At 40.8% G+C, this 20,296-nt stretch overlaps 1 protein-coding gene across 16 annotated transcripts in view; it reads right to left on the reverse strand.

Moving 5' to 3' along the window:
• kif1b (kinesin family member 1B) overlaps window positions 1-20,051 on the reverse strand; it is a 59,877-nt gene extending 39,826 nt beyond the window's left edge. For 13 of the 16 annotated variants that reach the window (XM_056384834.1, XM_056384836.1, XM_056384846.1 and 10 more), the window contains exons 1-7: window positions 19,768-20,039; window positions 18,400-18,553; window positions 2,744-2,820; window positions 2,440-2,619; window positions 1,506-1,574; window positions 936-1,114; window positions 91-202 (exon numbers count right to left, since the gene is read on the reverse strand). In XM_056384834.1, the coding sequence (XP_056240809.1) occupies window positions 91-202; window positions 936-1,114; window positions 1,506-1,574; window positions 2,440-2,619; window positions 2,744-2,820; window positions 18,400-18,505 (723 nt within the window). In that variant the 5' untranslated portion in view covers window positions 18,506-18,553; window positions 19,768-20,039. Of the gene's footprint in view, window positions 1-90; window positions 203-935; window positions 1,115-1,505; window positions 1,575-2,439; window positions 2,620-2,743; window positions 2,821-18,399; window positions 18,554-19,767 lie in introns of all 16 variants that reach the window. The other 3 variants (XM_056384842.1, XM_056384839.1, XM_056384843.1) reach the window with 2 other exon arrangements.
• Between the last annotated feature and the right edge of the window lie 245 nt (window positions 20,052-20,296).

Genomic DNA, 20,296 nt, shown 5'->3' on the forward strand with positions numbered 1-20,296 from the left:
AGTATTAAGGTATTAACATGATTAAGTGTGAATTGTTCACAATATAATTTAAGAAAACAGAAGGTGACTTTTTTTCTTGTCTCCTCTGACCTTTTCTGTGGAGAGGTCTGTCTCGCTGTCGTGTTTTCTCTGTGTGAAGACGATGGTGAAAACAGCATGGGACCTGCTGCTGGTCTCATTCATGTTGGTGGCGGCCACAGTTCTGCAGGTGAGCACATACCGCCATAGTTAGGGAAATACAGAACTGTATGGATGTAACACATTTTTCTGAGCACTTTAATCGTTTTTTCCTTTTAAATTATTCAGTATTATTAACGCTAAATTCTTGGTCTTGGCTATTACTGGAGTTATCATCACTGGGCTTTACGGCTATTAGAGTGAATTGAGTCAAAAGGATTACTTTCTGTGGCGGAGGTGGATAATACTGTGAGGACACCAAACACAAATACACAAGGCGCACTCAGGGGGATAGTCACAGGGGAGATACGGGCTTTACACGTCCATGTCCTAGAAATAAGCCTTCTGAGTCAGCACAGGAAGATTAAGGCAGAGTTCACTCCTCCCACAGGAGCTCCCATGACACAGACACACACACAACACACAGTAAAACATACACACACATATAACATGACATTCACTCAAGCATATACAGATATTTCATTGAGAAATACTCACTACCCGCAATAAAGAATCTCAGTTATCCAGAGCAAGCTTGACATCCGTGTTTTATTAAAATTTAGGGAAGGTTCTGGTGTCCTGAATAAAACTAGCCATTCCTCCATCAACACCAAATCATTCTTATCTTGTCATCATTTTTCAGTCTAAATAGTCTCATTCTTCTGAGGATGTGGGTTATCACATCATCACAGCTACCACTGCTACTACTACTCCCCTTCTTTCCCATGATCTCAGCGTGATCCCAGGGCTCAGCTTACCTGGCCTTGTTGCCTGCATCCATTAGGTCAGCGATGTCTGTATAGGAGGTGACAGCTAGCTTGGACAGGTCCTCCACGTAGGGACCTAGAAGCGGGTGTTCTCGCACTCTAAGGTTCCCTTTGTTCTTAGGATTGAGCAAATCTCGCACCCGCTCACAGTAGATCTCCATGTAACTGACCTAGAAACATTTGCAAAAGTAACATAATATCTGTTCAGGTGCCCAAGGGCAACATAACAGAAACTTGAGGCTGAATGATATAAAATAATATAATGCAGGTCTGAAAAATGTAGGTATATTACTATATAGCAGGATATTTGGCCTTTTAACTATATGTTCTTTTTTATACAGCATGTCTACAACAGAATCACTCGGTCATTTATTTTCCAGTTTCAGAAAAAGTGTATACTTGAATAAAATAATCAGAAGGAATGTGTTGAGGAAACCCAGCATCTTTGAAGCTTCAGCCAAAATGTGATTGATTGAACTTTAGTCACACAATGGTGATAGATACAGAGAGGCAGGGGTTAACAACAGGGGACTGCAGATGCCAAAGTAGTCTGAGACTCACCTCTACTGAGTAGGAGAGCTCCTCTTTGTTGCAGTCCTCATTGATTTTCTCAAATAGATCTTCACAGAGCTGAGAGGCAGAAAAGGAAGACATTTTAGTGCAAATTAAGAGCACGTGGAGAGGTGAATAGCAGGGTGATCTATGGATAATAAACACAAACGGGATACAGAGTTTTGTACAAATGATCAACACTTTTCTGCAGGGGACGTGTCGCTTGAACTGTGAGCCAGAAAAGGGACATTACATTCAGATGCATTCAAGCCCTAAACATTGTAAAACTTTAACGCTGATGTTGAGTATGTTTTCATCCAAAATGTAATTTCCAGAAGTCAAATGGTAAGGGCAGAATGAGGCTGAAGTGGTGTTAGTGTTTGGTGTCATAAGAATAGAGGTTAAGGCAAAGATAATTATATTAGATGATCTGATCAAAACAAAACATGTAAGGGATGAAAGGGTGGTCAACTACCAAACCTTGGGATGACATGTTTAGAACCAAGTCACGGTCACACCCTGCTTAATAATGCCAGTATAATGTCTATCAGGCCAATAAGGTCTAAATTAGAGTTGGGTCACAAAAAATTCAATAGTCATTGTTACAGAAAATCATTGTTTTTATCATATATTTTGCAGGGCCCGGAGAGTCTAAGGCATATACCATGTTAATACTGGATCCTGAGTTTTAATCTGGCCCATGTCCCCGTCTCTATCCCAGTTTTCCTCAATCAAGCAGTGGCTAGAACAATAAGCAAGCCAGGCTACAAATCAGCTGAACTGAGAAAAATGAGTATAAAGCTATGGACAGGACTAGTAAACATTACAGACCACAAGACAAGAGGCTGCATTATATAGTACTTAAAATACAGTTGGAAAACTCAGTGTCTTAATCTCTGCTATGCAATTCAGTAAACTGAGAATGATATGTTGTAAAACAAACCATGGGAATGATTCCCTCCTGCCCCTCCTCCTGCTTGCCCATCATGGTGTAGGATTTGCCAGCTCCTGTCTGGCCATAAGCAAAGATGCAGACATTGTAGCCCTCAAAAGCGTGCTGCAACATTTCTTTGCCGATGTCATTGTACACAAGGTTCTGTGATGCAAAAGAGGGGTCTTCCGGCTGTGGGAAAGACAGAGAAATTACTTAAAATGTATAGAGTTTCAATGAACACATGGTATTTAAAGCTGACAACATAATTCAAAATTACACCGGACACTGGAAAAGAGAAAATCTTCAAACTCACCGTAGTGTGCGACCAGTAGGAGTAATCAAAACTGAAAGTCTTTGCTGGTTCCTTTGGGGCTTTCGGGTTGAGAATAGCTGTGGGGGAGGAACAAAATTAGTAATGTAGTTGATAACATCTGGTTTTAATGTGAATATGAACAACTACACTGACATTCTTGTAGCTTGCTTTAAATGTTTCCTCAAGTAATTTCATTTATGATATTTCATCTATTGAATTTAATGTATTAAATTTTGTGTTGTCGCTTGAAAATTTTGCATATGTCCCTTCTACCACAATTAAGCATTTACCAAAACAAGCTTCTGTGCAGTCAGTTCGGATTATGGCAGGGAATCTTTAACAAACTAGTCACTGACACAGACATTTCTATCCTGGCCTTGTTGTTTCTTTGCAAGCCTACCGCTGTCTTTTTTGCACATTCACTTTGTCTTGCTTGCCAATTTGCTTTATCTCAATCTTAGATAACTTAGTCCTTTAAAAGTAAGTAACAAATAACAAAACTCCCATTCATGCATTTCTTCTAGTCCTTAAAATAACAAAGTATTGTATCTTAGTTTCACAAACAACACTTTGAATGGAGTATCTAAATGCACCCAATTAATAATCATTTTTATCCTGGTTGGCAAATAGTGAGTGTTTTAAGATCCTGTTCCTCAATCAGAGCACTAACAGTGATATATTTGGAACAGAAAGTCACATGAACCAGTGGTAGATCATGAGCCATTGGCTTTTTTTGAGAACTGCAACTGTAGTGTCAACTTTTACCAACACGCCATCTTTTAATTCATGCAGCACTGATAACACAGCAGAATGACAAACAATACAGAGTTTGAGTAATAACACATGTAGCCTACTCCTATTGCCCCACCTTCCCCAGTTTTATCTGCAAAAGGCATGACGACATAATATTTGCGCACTACGCAGTCATTCTCTGTGGCTGCACAGACATTTCTTAATGAACAAAAATCTGCAGCCATGCCTGGCATGTCACCCCTCTCAATCATGCTTACTGGTACCCCTGGGACTAGTGTTCAAGCTTTCCACACTGTGCACTGCATATGTAAAGGAGAGACAGGAAGAGACTAAGAATTTATTGTACGATATTTGTAGATATCCGTACCCCAGTTGTTCTTCAGATCCCCCTCTTAAGCAAACTTTCATTGTCTAAAGCTGCCTTATGTCAGGGCAAATGCAGTTCAGTCGGGCTAGATGATCAAATGCATACCTCCACCTTTAGAACTGAGGGGGGAGGTGGAGAGGAAGGACTGAGAATGAGGCTAGTGAAAAAAAAACAGTTTGAGAGACTAAAAGTAACGGGTGCGCTCAAGGGCCTAGCAACAATCCAAACAGTGCAACAATAGTAACAGTGCAACAATAGAGACCAAATACAGGGTGAGAGGAAAACTGTGCAATCTGCATCTTAGCAAGAACAATATAATCTGTATTTAGAGCATTTACACTCTTTCCAAGCAAATCTCCAGTGAGCTACAAAGCAGTAATTAGTTTTGTTTCATGCAAATTCTGTCTGCTAATGGGCAAATTAAAGCCAGGTCTGCCTCCTCGACATGAGAGTGCTTGAGAGGGTTTTGCATCAATATGTCCCAGGCAGAGTGGAGAGCCTTCTGTGTTCAGACGATTTCAACACACTTATCAATAATGCAGGAGATGTGGAGAGACAGGGATTGCATATCGCCCTCCACGGGTCACATGCTGACAGAAAAGCACAGCGTGTCCTCAGACACTAGAACGCTAACTGCTTTATGCTAAAGATGTGATGATTACAGCAACTGTCATTGTACTGAAGCGCGGGTAGCTACAACCTAGCACAGGTAAAACCAATGTATTTCTTTGGACCCCCTACTACCTTCAAACAGGTTAAGGTGCACAGGCAGAGAAGTAGCTTCCATACTGGGCACTGGAAGAGGATACAGCAGAACAGGTGGCTAAATAAAGCCCAATTTCACCTTTGACCTGCCTCCAAAGGGAAATTGGAGCCTGGGCATTTAGAAATGAAGGGGGATTTAGGTTACCAATGCCCCTATTCCCCTTTCCTGGAACAATCTACAGTGGCTATTAATGAAGGGGCAGCCTAAGCAATAAAAACAGAAAGATGATGAGACAGTGCCACGTGTGAGGCATTTGGACAGTGGGATGCTCATGACAGGCCACCAGACTGACTGTGACAAACTGGCCTTACTGGGAATCACAGCTGTGTTCAAGCAAGAAAAGACATGATGTGTGCTTTCTAATTTCTGAGTGTGTTCATTTCCTGTTTGGTCCTGGGCTCTCGTCAAAGACAGGGGTGGATGTTACAGTGTAAAAATGTATCTAGGCACAGCACAACTACATGGTGGCAGTTAGTGGGAGACTGTTCAACTCATAAAGGTGAATCATGCTCACGACGTGGCATGATTGTCTCATTCAACTGCCCACTCCGTTGCTTTCAGAGCAGATAGCTGATTCACCCATGACATCCTTTCAATGCATAATATGCATAATAAGAGAATAAAAGTGAACTGAAAGCAAAGATCCTGAAACTATGATATGAAGTTGGAACCATTGTTACATCTCCTCCCAGTAAGGGTGTGAAGACTAATTTATTATTACTTGTACTTTGTATGAAAGAATGACACATGGCCTCTCAAGGTGTATCCAACTCGTGTGTCATCACACACAGACATCTGCCAAAATGTTGCTGCTTCTACATATTAACGGCTGAGGCAGAATGAGGTGAATTTGACCCCTGCTTTCTGAGATTATGTCAATCAGACAGGACTGCCACATATATTCCAGCATGACTCACCTACTTTAACTCACTGAGTTCACCTTCTACACCTGTAGATGACACATACAAACTGAATCTATGTGAACACTGATGCACACAGAGTAATAGTCACAAGGCCAGATGTTAATGAAGAATTCCTCTGCTTTCATTTATAGTAAATATTCTCACCAGTCACATCTTTGACTTAAAATGGCAGACACATTCTGCGGCCTAATAAACAACGTCATCACTCTGTCTTTCTCAACCATGGCAACAGGTACAGGACCAGATTCTGGTTGCCATAACAACCCCAACTTGGCACGGGAGGGGAGGATGCGGCACACTGCGTTCTGTTTTCTCTCGCCTCAAGCATTCCCTATCATTGCTCTGTAGAAATTGTATATATACATACATGTATATGTGTGTGTGTGTGTGCGCGTGATATTTATTAAACAGTGATTTCAGAATTTTAATCCTTTAAAAACCCTGAAACATACAAAAAGGCACAGTGTGAAAAGCTTTAGGATTTGTAACTAAGACATTAAGCTACTTATCATGTCAGACTCCATAAGCAATACCAGAAACTTTTACTGCACAAAAACCTTTTAAATGCGTTGTAAATGGAAAATGTAATAATTAGGATGTTGTGATGAAGCAAAAAAGACAAATAGTTTATCATTTCAGGAACCTTTTGAGAATGAAGGTAGTGTTGCACATTGACTGGCTGCATATCAGGAAACACTAAGCTGAAGTTTGACAGGATATTTAACATTGTAAGCAGGGGTACCCTGAAAGCGGAATGGTTACAACCAATGCCAAATAACCACAATGTCTACAATTTGATTCTGGCCGAGGACCTTTGTTGTAAATTATAACCACTCTCTCTAACCTTGTTTCCTGTCTGTATCTTCTCCAAGAACTGTCCAATAAAGTGGCAAAAAATCAATTTAAAAAAACATTATGAGTAACAGAGCAACATTAAGGAGTATTTTATCATTACTGTGTTGCCATCTGGGCATCAAATACTGAACTTCCCTTATTATAAAAACGGAAGACATGCAAAAGATGACATGTGGCGGACTAAGTAGGGGAAACGATTCTCTCAAGACAGAGATATTTAGCCAGAAACCCATGCTCAGTGAAAAGATACAAACTACTGAGTGACATATGAGGGCAAGTCAAATGTTTATTTTTCAAAAATGCCACAGTTCTGCATTTTCAGTTCCTGCTCGTAAGAATATAGGGCTGATAGGATGTTGGCACTCCATAGGAGCTTTCCATTTCAAGGCAGGGTGAATACCAGTTAACTAACCACATCCTTCTATCTAAAGAACATCACTCAGCTGGTTGTAGCCGGCAGACATTTTGTACTCCAGTGTTCACCATGGGGCCTATAATCTGGCCAGGAAAGCAAAGACACCCCTCAGTAATTAGGTTGTTAGGAGGTCTCTGAGCACCAGATGGGAACTGAAAGCTAGCCCCCATTCACCTGAGACTAGAAGACAAGCAGGGTCTAAAATGGCTGAACATATCAGCGTCTCGCTTGCAGTAACCTACAAGCTGTTAGTTCAAACTGATCGATGCCTGCCAGGCATCACAGGAAGATGATAAGGCCATAAAATAGATGCATACGTAAAATATAAAAGAAAACATGTGCATGAACTGCTGAGGGAACCCAGGCATTCAGAGAAATAATATCTGGGCAGAATTGTAATTACCATGTGTGCTTCTTTCAGCGAGACTGAGGAATTTTAATAGCTTCCCCGGGGTCTGTATATATACGGGCAGCAGTGTGATGTAACAGCTGACTTCTGAAGAATACTATTTCAATTAATTCACTCACAGGACTGCCATTTTCTACTAAATGTTGCTTCCAACAGCAACAAACAGCCCCAACCATGTGCACTCATTGCATATGTAATAACGGAAACATATGACAATTTAGCCACATCTTAACTGTAGAGAGATGATATAAAAAAGTAATATAAAATCATTGCCAAATTCCATTTCTAGAGGCAGTTAACAGAGACAGGCAAGTAGTTTCAAAAAAAGTTGTGCACAATTTAAATGTGAATCAGCTTCTTTATATTCTGCTATTAATAGATGCTGTTTGATATAGTAATATGAAATGAACAGATTATAATTTACCTCATTATTAAAAAACAATATATTTTTTAAAAAGTGTGTTGTATCATACAGGTATGGGAGTATATACAGGATTTAAATGTCCTGTCCTATCACAATGTCAGGTAGAAACTGATGCTACTACAGCGCTAATGCTGTGTACCACAATACAAAATTGCAACTGCACACCTGTGTCAGTTTGTGCATGAGTGGTGAGGCAAAGTAGCTGCTGACATTGGTTTTGGTTTCAGCATTGCCACATTAATGCTAATATGATTGCTCTTGAATAGGGAGCATAAAGAGTGGATGGGGCGGATGCTGAGGTGGCCACAGAAATGCTCTGAATGCTGTATCCAGTGTCTTTAGAAGAGAGTCTGTGATGGCTTGGTTGCCAGGGTTGCGGCACAGGTGACAGAGTTGTCACTGGATGCAGCTCAAAGCTGCAGGCTAAAAGTAGTGTCTGAGCACTGCTGTGCACATTTGACAAACAGCTGAGCTTGTCACAGCCACAACACAGGACATACAACATATCCAAAACAGAAACTAACATGTGGTATCTTGATTACACTCTTGGATACAGTGCACTTTCCCATCTGGTCAGGGAGATGCCTTGTGGCCTTTAATTAAAAAAAAAAAATCCACACAGCAATTCAATACTCCTCTGCTGAGTACTCCTGTCAGAAAACCCTGGTTTATCTTAGATGATGTTAGATGAGTTTGTGTAGCCAGGACACATAACCCTTCAAACCACAGTCCATATCACCGTCATTGACTCAGACATACTACACCCAACTTTCTGTTAATGTCAACAGCACACATTTTCATTTCATCAGATGAGCCTCTACATCAGAGTAATAACTCTTATCTAAAAGGAATGCATTAAGCTCGTACCAACAAATCCTCAGTTTCTACTCAGAAGGCTGATCACGTAATTTTTCTCTTCCTACTGGGAAAGAGGAGAGGAGAAAAAAGCAGGAAGACACCAGAACAATGCACTGAATACAGGGTATTGCAGTTGACAACGGAGCCTGCAAAACGCATTAGGTAATCTGTTATGACAAGGCTTTATGTGCCCAGTCCCCTCTATCACAATGACCCTTTTCACACTGCCTCACCCCCCTCTCTTTTTAGAAAAAGTGGCTGCCACATTTATGAAAAAGGAAACTTTAAATGTTTTTGTTAGAAAGTGACTGGAGTCAGATAAATGTAGTAAGTGTGCATTAAAAACAATTAGACTACTTTAAAAAATATGTTAATTTTACTATTGTTGTGAAAAGAAAATGTGATTTATTTGAAATAAATACAGTGACAGTCTTTACCTGCACCCATGAAACCAGGTTATTTGAAGAAATCTGGTTTGGGCAGGAAATCCCAATATATGTTACATGCACTGCAATGAAAAGCATGTTTACTTGCAGAAATCTGATTTAATTCCTAGTTCGTAGAGTGTGGGGAGAAATAGTACGGTGAAAAGACAAACATGCTGTTTTTCCTTATTATTCATATACATTTGGTAACAGGATTTCTCTTATTTCCTTGTCTCAGTTATGGAAACTGGGTTTCGTATTAACATGACATTTAAGAAATAAAAATCATCAGAAAGCTGAAATTACACGTTTGTTCATAATTTCTCTATGAAGTGTATTTTACTTTTTAGCAACTTCGTGCCAAAAAATAAAATAAAAGAAGTCATACATTAAAATGACTATGGGTTTCATTGCCTGTCTCGCCAGAAAGTAGTGGGAAAGGGCGCAGTCCTGGCCTATGTGCCAGCTGTTCCAGCTCTGACTACTGTCTATTTATACAGCAGCAGATGGTGGCTAGTGCTTCACATGCCGACAGACTGTCAGTGACAGGAAGGAATGGACAGATTTCAACCACCCAACCTTTCTGCCAAACTCATAGCCAAACCATACATTGCTCCCAGCCCACAGACACTGATAGCTAGTGTGGGCTGCAAGTGCCGTTTGATATTAGCAGCTCACGCAGACTCACTGAGTCCATTATAACAGAGAGGCTTCTAGAAGCCACCAGACACCGAAAACATGCTAAGCCAGCAGGACTCCATTCAGAAGCTAAACAAACACAGAACTGCAACAAAGAGAGAGGGATATTAGGCAGCCTCTCAGGTGATGGCATGGGGGGTTAAACCCACAAGGCACATAGAACTGGCATGAAGTCAGAGCTGAGATAACAGTAAATATCCAAATTACATGCCAATGATATGCAAGTGTAATGCCCCATGTGTCTAATCAAATTCTGAACACACCAACTTGTCAAACAATGTTAACATTAACAAAATGATCCTTAGAGTTTTCAGCTGTTTTCACAGCTTGAAGAGACAATTTGCCTCTCATGCACCAGTTCCAAGGAGGTTCTCCTCTTTGCAGGTGCTGCCTCAAAGGTCAGAGGCCTGTCCCAACACATCCTGCGCCATGGAAAGCTATAGTAATACCTCCACCGTTTTAGACCAGTGTTTTCCAGTTAAAAATAGCACTAAATGTATTAACAATTCAAATTTGCCTGTGTCAACCTTTTCACAATGAACTTTGGGGAAGTGCGTCTGCATGTGATTCAGAACAAAAACTGAAAAGGATTAAAGATCAGCTGCTTCCTTCATAGTTTATATCTTGGAGATCTCTAAACATTTGGTACCACAACATGGTATTCATTCTCAGCTCAACTTCAGCAATCAACATCATGGGAAACAGTAATAATACATTAATAGTATTCACACGAATAAGATGCCATGTATCAATATCCGCAAACTGAGCAGTAGTAACAGTTCTGTCAACTCCAACAATCTACGACTTTTATATAATCTATGACACAAACTTTCCAAATATTAGTCATTGCTGGCTATCATTAAATCTATAGAGAAGTGAAAGTCATGATGAGAAATAAACTATAACACTGCATTTGCATTATGATATTAATCTGTTCTTTCAAAACAGTTCCAAATTTGTTTTAAATTTTGAATTAAGATAAAACACTGTCTCAGATTTGTCTCAAAACAGCATACAGATCATCACATGATCCAGGCAGAATGGCTGAGTGTTGACAACAGTGTAGACCAAGCTGCACAGACAAGGGAAATACAGAGCCCCTTACATTCACTGCTCACAAAAGGCACCCATTTTACAGAGCAGTGACCTGGATTTCCTCAACTAGCCTCTGCTCAGAGACTGAAGTCTCATTTTAAATGCTTTCCTGTTTTATGTAAGCATTGTGACATCATGAGCTCAACTCTGGCACACAGATCTGTGAAAACTCACATCTTTTTGTTCACCCCCCCCCCCCCCCCCAAAAAAAAAAAAAAAAAGATAGCAACAAGCTGCATCACTTGTTTGACATAGCCAGAAAACATTAATGATAAGCAATGATTGATGCTTCAAGCTAATGTCAGATGACTAACACCTTTTATCCTGCGTTTTCTCTGGAGGACAGGAATGACGCGTGAAACTGTGTATGTGTATGTGTGTTGTATACTTCTGATCTCAGTTTGCAGCACAGTGTTCAAACAACAGCATGACACAACTCCAGAGGCAGAGGACTCCAGTTGCCAACCAGATCAAGAGTCAGCTCAGCCGTCTTATTAATTAAGGTTTCAAAAATAATATACTGCCAACCCCCCCTCACTTCTTACACATGAATAATACAAAGTGAGCATCATGCCTACCACCAAGCTACCCGTGCCTGGACTGTAAAGCTCTCCAGTTTGCCTCTGAATTCAGCCCTCAGACTGTGAGAGGAAACCAAACAATACAGTCTGGAAAGAGAGCTGTGTCAGTGAGGGCACAAAAACTGAAGAAAGAAAAAACCCAAAACACATTCAGTCTCTTGAATGTGGGAAAGTCCAGCCATTTCACCCAACTCAGGCAATGAACCAAAGAGAACGTAAGAGGAGCAAGCCAGGAGCGCCATAACTTTAAAACAAAACACACCATTAGCTTTTTAGTCCGTGCTTTCATCATCAAGTCAGAGATGAATGGTGATGGATGTGAGCAGAGTCAAGTGAAAAATCCACTGGTTGTGTGGAGAGGATGGTGCACTGGTAATGCACTGACAGTAAAAGAGCATTAGGTTCTACTGTAAATTTATTAGTACACAAATCTATATTCAGCCACTCAAGTGAAGCAGACTCAAGTGAACTGTTGCAAAGAATCAGCCATTATACTACTCCCACCCTGCATGTGCCATATCAACAATACTTTTCAACTGGTTTTACTTTGATAACATTTGTTGGCATTTTCTTATTTCCCTGTCTGCATACACCGAAGTGAATGCATGGTCACACACAGACACACACACTTCTTCATTCTATGACTCTCCTGTAAAGCAAGGAAACATTTCAGCATTTGTCCAAACTGCATTTCACCAGACTCATTTAGCATTGTGATGTTCCACCTTGTTATGCGTGGGAAGGCGGGGGTTGGCCTTTTATCTCTGGTTATATTATGGACATTAATGGATTTGTTTGGTCTGCAGACAATCGAAGCAGAGGCCTCCAGGAACAGCTCCCTAAGAGCATCAATATCTTGTTGTTTTTTCTGAAGGGATCCATGCTGCAAAAAAGAAAATCACCTGAACAAGATATTTAATCTAGGATTAAGTCCTGAATTATTTTACCAATAACTCATTTGCCCTATTCTCGTGACTTTTACCTATAGAAAATTCCTGAAACTGCATTCAAATTAACAAAATTATCTCATGCCATTGGTGGGTGTTTTTATGTTTTGTTGCGGCACAAAATCTGAGAGATAATGACTACCGATTAAAAGATACAGATCTTACAGCTTTTCCTTTTCTTTTAGCTTAACTGAATTTACCACATTTATCAGCCTCCAACATTATGACTGGAATCCCATCATCCCTAGCAGAAGCGAGTGTGTGTGGTGCCACCTCACGCTGTCCTACACGTGAATAGTGCTCGTGCACGACTTTCACTGTCTCTGCTGCTGTGGCTGCGTTTACATGCCCCCTCCCCCTCTCGAGTCAGCTCCGCTCCCATCCTCTCCTCTAATATCCCATATTTTCTGCAAAGGGCTCAAACAGTTTCCACTCAGGCCCATCACAAGCTGGAACAAAAAGTGAGCCAAAAAGAATGAGGTGAACGAAATTGAACAAAGCTGATGTATGGAAAAAATTCAATGACATAAGGTGAGTACTGAAAGACTACTGCATGCTCATCACTGAGGCTAGTATGCTATGTAAGATCCTTTGCAAAGAAACCAATTGGGCCATACGTTTCCTGGAACGTCATTTTATTCTACATGAATGATGATGTATATAATGTGACTAACGTAATCTCATGAGATTCACTTGTTTTATGCTTTTCATCACTGATTACACCAGACATCTGCAGCTGATCCTGAGGCCCTCTGATGTTGATAGGAGCCAATAAATTCACCGGATATACAGCCTGATGCTGATATCGTCACTGTTAACTTTTATTAAATCTTTGATCTTTGATAACTTCAAAATGTGGGTTTCTATAAACTTTAAGTCCCAAACCACATGCTAAAAGAAAAGTGTTTGCAGTTTAACAATTTATTGCTCAAGTGAATTGACAAAGCACTAAACCAAAGAGGCATCAAGACGAAGGTTTAAATGTGGCACAAAAAGTAAGTGGTGAATGATGAAGAGTCAACATAAATTGTGAAGTGAAAGTGAAAACCATGAGTGGCTTGATCAGCTTCAAAGCTGAAACCTCAATTTAGTAAGAGAAGGCATTTACTGCTTTCCTCTTCTGACCTCTACCACTTCTGGTACATTCCAGCCTTCAGCCCATCCCTGATGTGCAATGTCATGTTGTGGTTTCTTATTCATTTCAAAACATTTATTAATAACGAAGGATTCAGCGCTGACAGGAAAGGCCCCATGGCTTTGTGTCCCTTTTTAGTTTGCAATGGAAATTTGGAATTTAACGCTGATTGCATGAACAGAATTTCACCTAAACAGATTTTATGCCTGTCTCATTCAGAGAAGATTTCAATAATCAAGAATCTAGCCATCATAAAAACCTGATATTGAGACTCATGATTCAAATTAAATATTGGTTCGATTGGGTTAACATCCATCCAGACATACACCTTGACCCAATCTGCATTAACAAACCCGAGACTAACCACTGTCTTATTATTCAGTTTAATAACTACCTCAGCCTCACACAACAACTTGCATCATTGAGACCAAAACTTAAAAGAGGATATAAGGGCAAAAATGCAACATCATGAGCCAAAGAAAACTAGAGAACATGATATGAAAAGGAAAAGATGTGAGAAGCTTTTATTCATTCATTCAAGATGTTTTTGCAGCAGCAGAAAACAGATTTTTCTTGCTTTGAATACTCAGTATAGAAGATGACCACATATAGATTTATGACAGCGATAGGTGCATGATTACATTTCCTCTCACCCGGACTCACATGATTATTGTCTCTTCCTGGTTATTATTATGAAAAGTTTTTTGAGGTTTTTTTTTTTCCAATATAGCACAATAATTCAAACTTTCCGTCACTTCCTCTTATACAGCTGTTACAGGTGGGTGTATTGAAAACTGGCTGAGCTGCATGACATGATTTTGTGCCTCTGGCCTTTAAGTCTCATGACACAGCACGAGCTGATAACAGACACAGACATCTGCCTGTCCTCCCTCTTCATTAGGAGGTCAGTCTGGAATGTGTGAGTCTGCTCTGTAAGTAGCGCGTGTGGGCAAATGTGTGTCGCTCCAAAACAATCCCAGCATGAGGCGATGAGGAATGTAACACCCTCAGCGGTTGTATGTCGCTATGCGTACACCTACAAGGGTCACAGAGATTACGGCAGCAGGGCGTGGCGACCTGAGGAAAGACAGCGGATTACTGGTCCTAATCAGGTCAATCGGCCCTGTCTGCATAGGGTTCAGCAGTACGAAGACCATCCCTCATCCAAACACAAGTTTCCCATCTTACTTCCCCACTTGTCTCCCCCTCTTATGTGTAACCGACACTGGAGTTCAGCTAATTCCTCCCTGTAGCTTTTTTGTAAGGTCACCATCCACTTAGCCTGTACGGAGAGAAGACTCAGCAGAATTGTATCTGAAAGGTAAAGGTTTGATTGATATGGTGACCTTCTGTTTGTTCTAGCAATTTGTCAATTAGTTTACTCTTTGCATAGGGGGTGATATTGTGTAATAGCCAGCACTTGAAAACGTGGATAGCAACCGTGCATTACAAATGCCATTTCTAGCACTGAACATCTCCACTAATGGAAAAAATTGATCATGTGGGAAATAATCTGTCTGCATGCAGGTTTGTTCCACCAAAGTTAGCGTAATGCTCTAAGATAACAGAGGATATGCTTCTCTTTATCCACAGTGCGAGATCTATCAACCATCTTTGGCCATACATACATGACTGGCTGCTCACTGGCTGAGCGGGGAATATAACACATGGGTTACATAAGTAGAGACCGATGTGGAGAACACATCAGGGCTGTAATGAAGGCAGGGTTTGGGTGTTCTGGAGTTATTCAACATTTGGAGCACCAACACTAACTAATGTAACAGCCCATCGCACACCCCTTTATAATTACATTAGCTCTGGTATGTTTAAGAGCTTCCATTGAAAGAGGCCTTTACTTGTCTCCAGCCTGCCTGCAGAGGCCTTGGACACATTTCCTGCACACTGGATAATCAATTTGCTGCCCCTTCTGCCTGTGCCCTATCCTTGACAACCCTCCATGCATGGTGAAAAGGAGCAAGAGAGAAAGGGAGACAGCATATCCTGCCCTTGCCCCCAAGCCCTCTCTTGCTCTGTGTTGTTGACACATGCACACAGACAGACACATACGCCCTTGAGCGAGTCACAACAATAAGGGGAGTGCCACGGCTTCATCCACACATCTGCCAAACACCTACAAGCTGACCAAGCAATTACATAAAACAGTCCATTTCTGTCAGACAGCTTTCAGTGCCATTTAAATGTTAGCCATCATTAAAAATCTCCTAATACATGGCAAAAGTATGACATGTTGATCACAGAGATCCTAAAAAATTTTGCTGCAGCGGTGGTTTGAGAAGTTTATATGGATGTCGCAATACTTTTTTCTGTTGTGAAAAATTGTAACATTAGGAATTGTTTGTTTCAAATATGAATTTGAGCGACTATAAGGAAGAGGATTTAACCAAAAAAATATCAAATTTAGAACCTCTCCCCGACTTCATCTTGCTCATGTTGGTTAATTCGTTTAATACTTTCCCCAATGCGTGCGTTCATGAACTGTGTTTAGGCACATGCCTCCGCCCTGTCCAACGAATGTAAGTCCACAATCACTCAAAGAGGAGGCCAGCAATATGGATGACATGAGTGCAAACACTGAGCCTTAGGCTACGTCAACACTAATACGTTTCAAATTTAAAACGCATCACTTTTGCTATGTTTACACTTGGAGTCCACAGTACTCCAGAGTTTTCTCAGACACTTGCAAACGTGCCTCGCCGTCTGATTGGGTCTTACCAGTCAAGGCTACCAGACAGCGGTGAATGCAACACGGATAACGATCAGAGGTAACTTCAGCAATTTGTTTAATCACTTGGAACACAATCACATTGCCGAATATGAAGAGTACATAGCTCAAAAAAAGAGAGAGACCGATAAGCACCAATGTAATCATTCATTAATTATAAATCGAGGTAAAAGTTTGAAATAATGATGATACAGATTTTCAAGTCATATCGATAACCCCTAATTTGAGATGAATAAACACCAAGCAAGTTACATATATCTCATAACCACCTCACATATCACATGATTGAGATGGGTTATAAATAACAGAATTAGGGAATTATATGCATATGTTAGTCATGAAAAACAATCCTACAGTATCGCTGTGTGAAATCCATTAAAACATTGTGCACACTACCACTGGGCCTCCCAAACAAACCACCGTTGAATTGTTTAGACTAAAAAATTATACAAAAATGCATATGTAATAAGTTCTATATGACTTTGGTAAACGGTGATGGACACAAAGTGTGAGGAAATCCAGTGAACACAACTACAGAAATGTTAGATTTTCACACAGCATGTGAGATAACCTCAACTGCATGTCATGTATGAACCTGTGTACGTTTGAGCCACTACCTACCATTCAACCTCTCAGCATCCTAATAAGACAGCATTCTCAGCATACCATCTGCAATGAAGTCCTGATGAAGGGAGAGAGTATGGCTGCCTGCCAGCCTCCCTTTCTGCTCTGCAATCTGCCCATGTGATAGGAGGTAGAGTAGGCAGTACTGCAGCCTCCTCCTCTCCCTCGCTCACACACTCACTTACTAACCCCCCAAAAACACTGCATATTCCACTGCAGTTCTTCTACAAACCACGAGTCACCCTCCAGCACCTCCGGGTGACATTGGCATAATGAAAACCCAGGGATATGGAGTAAAAGTACTGGGGATTTGACACAAAGCTTCTCTTTGGTAAAGTATGAGAGATAAAGGGCAAGTGAGCCATAACTGGAAGGGACACTTGATCTTATGGAAGATTCATATAGGCTTAGTCTAACGAGCCCGATAAGACTGACAGACAAAAGGCAAATAAGAGAATCTGCTGGCAGAACAGGTTTCTGTGGTCACATGCTGTCATGTTACTGGGCCATTAAATTTTTCCATGCTAATATCATGGAGAGTGTTCATCTGCCAGCTGAAATGGGACATACAGCACAGGCATGAGCAAGAGGAGGTAGCTAGCACTTCACAGTATCTGATGACTCACAGTCACAAGTAAGCAGGTTGAATCACAAGACTACAAACCACATTCAGGTTTTCTCCTCTTTCTCCGCTGTTGTCCATCCTTTCACAGACTCCCCAAGAACAGCACCGAAGTAGGGTATCATCACAGATTTACACCATCAAGTTTAATATATTCATGGAAACCTATCTAACCTACCTACCTTTGCTAGTACACATCAGATTTCATTATCTAGTTTATTTGAATACATCCATCTTTCCATTATCAATTTTAATTTCCACGTATATTGCAGCCATGTTTTCATACACCCTGCACATGTGTAAAAACCAAGAGCGACTTAAGCATGAGGATGAATCATATTAACTACATGTATACAACATCTTCTTAAACACTGATCCCAATAATATGTTATTAAAGGCGATACATATCTGATGACGCTGCAACATCTGAGAAATTGCGTTCATTTTTATCCAATGTCAGTGGGCCTTTGTAAATTTAACCCAATCACTTTTTTTTTCCTTTGTGAAATTGCAGCAAAATAAAAATCTGCGCATTTGGTAAAAGATTAACTTCTGACCATAACACTTTATATGCCTCTACAAGCTCTTCACAAACTGTTTGTGTAGACTAAAAGATAACATAGTCATAAACTACAAAGCAACATTCATATCCATTCTTAAAAACACCAACTGTGCGATAAAGCCTTGATGAATTGGGGGTGTTTGTAGGCCAGGCTTTGTAGCGACCCCTGGGTCTCCCAGTATGAACCAACTCAGCGTTTCTCACACAGAGAGACTCCTCAGGCATGCAGGCCCCTTCAGAGGAGGAGGAATTTCACTCTGTAAGCCTTTTATTCTCTTTTGAGCTGTTTGTCCCCAACCGTCCACTATTCAGTTTGCTCATTCTACTGTTCTCTGCTAAGACCCCTGAAGGAAGACCACGCGGGTGCATGTGTGGTATACTGAACTTCCCTGAGCAGAAAGCCCTGTATAAATTTGATAAATCATGTTGTGTGAATGCCAATGGACTACTTACTTGTAGTGTTGCCTTGCATCTGAATTATACATTTTGAATCCTTGCTCATCTCCCTGGAGTTGAAGGGCCGAACTCGAACGGCGACTTTAACAGACGCCCCAGACATGTTTGAGGTTTAGGACTGTCTCCCAGTAAGATTCTTTGTATATCCCTCCTAAAGGAAACACAGAAATAGAGATATTTGCATCTGCTTGGTAAAAAAATAAAAAAATATGTGGTGTTAAGTAAATGAGGCAAGACTGCGTTTGTTTCCTCGTTTAAAATATATAAACTGCCAGAATACAATTCTGACAAAATGTAAATCAAACACAATGACAGTCCATCGCCTCCCAGTTTCCAGTAATAACAGCCTACAACAAATATGGCCGACCAAAGCCACTGAAGCGCTTTAATATTTTGTAAACAGCAGCCGATCAAAGATTTAACAGTCATATAAAGGCTGCAAAGTGATGCATTTAATTTATAAATCCACAGTAGGTGTGAAATACTCGTTTGGCAAATAAAAATATTATATCACATATAACAACTGAGCTGCATAAAGAGTATAATTTATTGTTTTAGAATAACACAACTTTGCGATATGTTTACAGTGAATTTAAGCTATACCTCACGCGCCCCGTGACTACATAGGCCAAATATCTCATGTTTTTCCATGTCCTTGCAGTCAGCCATACTTGCTAAAGCATACGCCCATGAAATTCTATCTGCCCTATTTGGTTTGGGCTACAGTGGGACAGTGAGCTCGGCCTGTCTGCTGCATCCAGCGGTGCTCATTCTGTGCAGACAAAGAGCTTAAATTTTCGTTTTAAAAAATTAAATTCGCGGATGTTAGGAAGTAGGCTAATCCTCCGCTGCTGTATGTTGTGGAACAGTGCAGGGAGGAGTTGCATGCTTATTTTAGCAGCACAGACTCGACATTGTTCCTGGTGTAACCTGCATGGGAGGGTATGAGAAATGTAACATTAAATGCTAATGGGTGCAATGTTTCGTACATTATCTGCTATATTTTTCACTATGAGCTAGGGTTAAGCTATGAAACACTGACTGCAGTTACTTCAGTATCTAGTGTTACGAGACGGAACTAACTAACCTCCGGTGTCTGACGGATTTGACGATGCACCCAAAGACAGACACTTTGCTCGTAAACGAATAATATTATACAGTTTGTAAATTAAATGTAATGAATTCAATAAACTGATACCGTAACCGGGACCGTGTAACGGTCCAAACACATTGCCAGACACTTTAACGTTGCTCATATAGTCGTTCATCAGCCACTAACAACTACCTTAAATGAATCTGTAATAACAACCTCGTGCGCTACAAACATTAAAGACGTAAATAATTAATTCAACATTTTTTACTCACGTTTTAAGACTCTCACCAGGATAACACCAACACCACCGGACAGTAGCGAGAACTAACGTTAGCTAGCGGGCGTCAAAATGTGTTGTTTTTATCAGAATCTGCGAGCACGAAAACTGTTACAAAGTCCAATTTCGTAAAAAACACCCATTATAGCGGTATCCTCCGCCGGATGGAGCTGTGTTGCAACCGGTGAATTTCTGACGAGTTTATTTTCCCGTGGAGATAAAAGGCGGACGTCTATCTGCACACAAGCGAAAAGAAGAATTGATAGATTGCCTTGATTTACCGAAGAGATTACGTCAACTCCTTCTCGGCCACGCTGACTGGCAGCCTTACGGGCCAATCAACGAAGATATATTGGTGACTAATGCGTCGCAGAGCCTATAATAATCCTCGGTTTCGGAAGGGAGAAAGAAAGTGGGCGGGGTTTGTTTCCCTTTTTTTTCACGACCGTGACGCCACACTGCAGGATTTCTACCCACCGCTCCCCGCACCGCTATCACCGCAACACCCAGGGTCGCCGCAAAGA

This window comes from Seriola aureovittata, chromosome 9 (assembly GCF_021018895.1).
Source record: "Seriola aureovittata isolate HTS-2021-v1 ecotype China chromosome 9, ASM2101889v1, whole genome shotgun sequence".
In the NCBI taxonomy this organism is placed as follows: Eukaryota; Metazoa; Chordata; class Actinopteri; order Carangiformes; family Carangidae; genus Seriola; species Seriola aureovittata.